This window comes from Staurois parvus, unplaced genomic scaffold, assembly GCF_062004578.1.
Source record: "Staurois parvus isolate SC_StPar_1 unplaced genomic scaffold, SC_StPar_1.0 ptg000406l, whole genome shotgun sequence".
In the NCBI taxonomy this organism is placed as follows: domain Eukaryota; kingdom Metazoa; phylum Chordata; class Amphibia; order Anura; family Ranidae; genus Staurois; species Staurois parvus.
This window is the reverse complement of record NW_028318202.1, coordinates 1,642,501-1,647,542: the sequence shown is the minus strand read 5'-3', so window position 1 is coordinate 1,647,542 and position 5,042 is coordinate 1,642,501. Positions and strand designations below refer to the sequence as shown.

The 5,042-nt window shown below is 38.5% G+C and overlaps 1 protein-coding gene across 2 annotated transcripts in view; it reads right to left on the bottom strand.

Annotated features, from left to right (window-relative positions):
- Positions 1–1,671: 1,671 nt before the first annotated feature.
- The window catches only part of NUSAP1 (nucleolar and spindle associated protein 1), a 354,820-nt gene continuing 351,449 nt past the window's right edge, over positions 1,672–5,042 (bottom strand). For both annotated transcript variants that reach the window (XM_089686683.1, XM_089686682.1), the window contains one exon: positions 1,672–1,930. In XM_089686683.1, the coding sequence (XP_089542809.1) occupies positions 1,846–1,930 (85 nt within the window). In that variant the 3' untranslated portion in view covers positions 1,672–1,845. The remainder of the gene's footprint in view (positions 1,931–5,042) is intronic.

The following is a 5,042-nucleotide window of genomic DNA, read 5'->3' as shown; positions in this document are numbered from 1 at the left end:
AGCCACTCTACAACATATCATGTTGGGGCCTGCTATGCTATCTTGGATCTCCTCCCTTTATTCCTGCTTGTCAGCCGCCATTAAGGTGACCGAAACCAGGTCTGATTTTCTTTGAGATCTCTAACAGTACTAGCCAGGGTTGTCCGCTCTCTCCTCTGATTTTTGTGCTTTCATTGGAACCCGTCCTCTGCACAGATGGGAGCCCAGTATCCCTGGCTATGTGAAGGCTAGGAGGACACATAAGGTGGTGGCCTTTGTGGATGACTTGATATTCTTCTTGACCGGCCCTCTTACATCCTTGCCAACCCTGCTACACTCTTGGTGTGTTCGGGACCCTTTTGTACTTTCAGATCTAAATCATTGGCCCTCAAGATTTCCGTACCACAGGATGTGGTGAGCTATCTTTGCCCTCTGTTCCCTTTGCATTGGGCCACTGACTCCAGTTATCTGGGAGTCAATATTACAACTAACCTGGACACTCAATTTGGCCAATTTTGAACCAGTAATACAGCGTACGCGCAGACATACGGACATACAGAGGGAAACTGGCTATAAAATTCTGACCAGGTGGTAAAGGGTCCCATATGACCCTACATCGTATTTTTCCCCAGATCTCGGACCTCTGCTGAAGATGCGGTTCTGACTGGGGTACAGTCCTGCATATCTTCTAGGCTTGCCCTAATATTAAACCATTTTGGCAGATAGTGACCAGCACTATCAGGGATTTTACGACATGGCAAACAACCCAGCGGCTTGCCTGTTGCGCCTTAGTGATTGCAGTGAACTGATCAACGCGGCGAAAGCCTGCATTCCTTTGTGTTGGAGGTCGGTGTATCCACCTACAAGGTCCCTTTGGTTTTCCAAAGCTAACGAGCTAAGAGATATGGAGGACCTTATGGCCTCTTTAGTTAATGGCGGAGAGATTTTCCAAGACACCTGGAGACCGTGGCAATACTTTGTAATATACAGACCCCTATCTTCAGGAAACCCCTTGGCCTGTCTTAGAGGCCCATTTTTGACTTGGTGTGGTCCCCAGGTGGGAGAGACTTCTTACTTTGCTTTGGTTCTTCTACCCAACTGCTTCTCTTTTTGACTTTCTACTCAGTTTTTCCTGTCCTCTCTGAGGATTCTTGACTGTGATCCTTTTTTGCTCTTGACCCCCTCTCCCCGCTTTCTCTCCCCCCTCCCCATACCTTCCCTTTTCTACCCTCTTCTTCCTATTTCCTACTCCCTGCCTTCTTCTCCACTTGATTCCCCCTTCCCATTCTAGTTTTATTCATTGGTTCCCCATTTTATAGAGCGATATATACCAGATGTGCCTTTTCTGTGCGGTGCCCGATTCTCTGAACAGGGCCCCCCCACGTCTTTTTGGAATACAAGACACCTTCGGTGACCAGGTCATTCTTTTAGCTTTGTATATGGTTATGTTCGCGTGGTCCCTGTCCTCAGGCGCTTCCTGGTAGGCTATTTGGAGACACACATACTGATCTATTATGTTGTTGCTTGTACCTGTTCGTAACATATGCTGACAGTTTACTCTTGTACATCCTTACTTTGATTCATTTAATGCCATTTGTCTTTCTGTATACATTGTAGTGTGTAATCCCTGACTATATAAACGAATACATAAATAAAAGAATTAAAAAAAACAAAACAAAAAACAACACTGAAGAAGAGCAAAGATTATATAATTGAAAGTACATTTAAAACAAAACACAGGCAAAAAAATTAAATTTCCTAACTTTCCCAGTATGTAAAAATATAAAAGAATGGTGGATAGCTAAGGATTTTAAATTTAACACAAAATATGTACAAAAATATACATATAAAATAGCTACGTTTTTACTACATTACAACGCCTCTCCGTTTTCCAACAGCATTGTCTCTCTTGAGTTTTCTGTCTTCTTCATGCTGTTTGCGCCGGTCATCACTTTTAAGGAAAATATAAAATAAAAAGGTGATTAGTACAATAAACTGGGGACAGCAAAATTAAAGAAAGGGTTGGCAGTGAGTTTTCCAACAGATATTCTTTATTTGATTTGGTTTGATTTAACTGCATTTTTATTTGCTACTCACAGATTTTAACAGCAACAACTATTAAAAACAAACAATTCAAAGCAGGATATTACAATGAGATTCAGTACTGTGTAATAATCTTAGGTAGGTATGACAAAATGCAGTAAATGAAGAATGCTTTCAGAAATAGAAGTGTTAATAGTTCATTTTTATCAATGAACAAAATGAAAAGTAAATGAACAGAAGAGAAATCCAAATCAAATCAATATTGGGCATGACCACCCTTTGCCTTCAAAACCGCATCAAATCTTCTAGGTACACTTGCGGACAGTTATTAATCACTTCAATCTTGGGAACTTTTACCCCCTTCCTGCCCAGCGCTCTCCCACTTTGATAATTGCGTCATGCAACATTGTACCCAAACTAAAATTTTATAATTTTGTTCACACAACTAGAGCTTTCTTTTGGTGGTAATCATCCCTGGGGTATTTATTTTCTGCTAAATTAACAAAAAAAGGCTGAAAATGAAAAAAAAAAAAAAAAAAAAAAGTTTGTTTCTGTTACAAAAGTTAGCAAATAAATAATTGTTCTTCATAAATTTAGGCCAAGATGTATTCTGCTACATTTCTTTGGTGAAAATAACCCAAATAAGTATTTATTATTTAATCTGTAGGAAAGTTAGAGTTCACAAACTATGGAATATATCCGAAAACTGATCAATCCTGAAGTACTGACAGCCAATCTAATTTCTTGAGGCCCAAAAATGTCAGAACAGTACAGATATCCCCCAAATGACCCCTTTTTGCAAAGTAGATAGTCCGACGTATTTTATTAGAGGCATGGTGAGTTTAAGTAATTTTTTGTAATAATTTTTCAGAAAATGAAGAAATTGAATTATTTTCACAATTTTTTTTTACATACTGTCACCAGTGCAGTACAACGTCAGCCTAAAACTGGTGTGGTGGTGATTAGGGACACTGACTGGTGACAGAACGAAAAAATAAATTGATAATTCAGTATAAGGAAGAACAAGGAGTCCTGGAAGTGATGGCATGGCTCCTACAGAAACCTCATCTCAAAGATTGAGTCTGTCTGGGTAATACATGAACAGACAGAAGGATTTGAGGCAGCCTACATCCACAGAAGATCTGTAATTAGTTATCTAAGAGTTCCTTCAAAACCTGTCTGCAAGTGAACCTAGAAGAATTTATGCTATTTTGAAGGCAAAGGCTGGTCACACCAAATATTGATTTGAATTTCTCTTTTATTCATTTACTTTCCATTTTGTTAATTGATAAAAACAAACTAACACTTCTATTTCTGACAGCATTCTTTATTCACAGCATTTTTCCACACATGGCTAAGACTGTTGCATGGTACGGTGTAAGCACAAAGATTCTGAACCCAGAAGAAAACAAAACTTCAGTTTAAAGATCCAGGTAAACTGCAATGGCATAAGTATCATATTATTATTCAGGTACTTATGCTACTTCTGGGGAAGGGGGGGGGGGGGTAAACAAATAAGACATTGAAATACATGTTTGCAACCCTTTATCTGCCAAAGGATTTCCAATTCTGTACTGTCTTCCCATCAGAAATTTCTACTACATGTTATGACCATTAGATGTAGGAAGAGGATAGCACCAGACTGATGATGGAGTCCAATTCAATTTATATTATTTCATCAGAAATATCCCCAAGAACAAGTTGATGTGCTAGCATACAGTATATTTATTTAGTGACGGAGGCATTGTTGAACTGCATGCAATTCTCTTACACAGTACTGCTAATTAACATGAAAATATTTTTAGAAACATATGAATCACTAACTTGGTGCTCTAATTTCAAGTTCAAGTCCAGGCACAAAAACACCAATTTAAATATATTCCTTAGCAGTCACAAAGGATTCAAATCCTCTCTGTGTGCACCTTTGCAAACCCAGTTATTACCTTGTAAACGTAGCAGTGACATCATCACTGTGCTATACATAGCCTGTGCAAAGAGCAGAGCTGTAGGAGGGACAAGACCAGTTACCCTGCACAAAGGGGGGAGGATCAGATTTGAACAGTCTTTAAAGCTCCTGCAAAAAGGCAACTTTCATACTGGATTACTGCATACATCTGAAAGAAATACACAAAGTACACCACAGATCCAGTAAGAATAACCATGCCTTTTGTATTTAGAGGAACTTCTCTGTTTTAAACTGGAGCAAATGTGCCCATTCCATTCAATGTGAAAAAAGCAGATTTTTGATAGGCTTGGAGTTGGAGGACTTGCCACAAAAGCAAGCACCTGCAGTAGATGATTATGCCTTGAATGGGAGAACAGATCCCACATGTAAGGTAGAAGAGACCCATTCAATAAGGAAGTGTGATTGTGGGGTGGGACCCCTTTCCTTCAGTGGCTGCCTCAATGTGTGCCTAAACGGAATTCTATAGAGGAGCTCACATCCAAAAGGCAATGCACAAAAGGCACCTTTCCCAAGCCTGATTCACCAACCATGCTTTAACTCATAAATTCTGTATATTATTCAAAAACAGGAAGGACATTCTGGAAATGTAATGAATCACTCTCCATGGAATCTACACACAATAGTAGGGCTAAAAGCAATGGAAGTAATCTTTTAGCAAGAATAGGATTATCTATATCAGGTGACAATATATATTATATGTGGGTTGTGCTACAGTAATACAATTAGATGCTAGCACAAAATGATGCAAACTCAAAATGTAATATACAGGTGCTGCACTGTAATATAACAAAACCTTTTAATAATAATATGAAATGAAATATCAATACTGTGAAAAGAACGTGAATGGTTCTGTGTCGCTGAGAGATAATAATGAATAAACAATGTAAAAATGTGATCAAAATTCACAGATTATTAAATAAAAGTGTCAAATGTTGCAAAACAAACATCAACAGTCACGGACCACAACTGAGAACTAAAAAAACTTTCATACAAACGCACTCAAAATCCATTAAAAAATTGGATTTTTTTCTACATAGTTACCTGTAAAATCCAT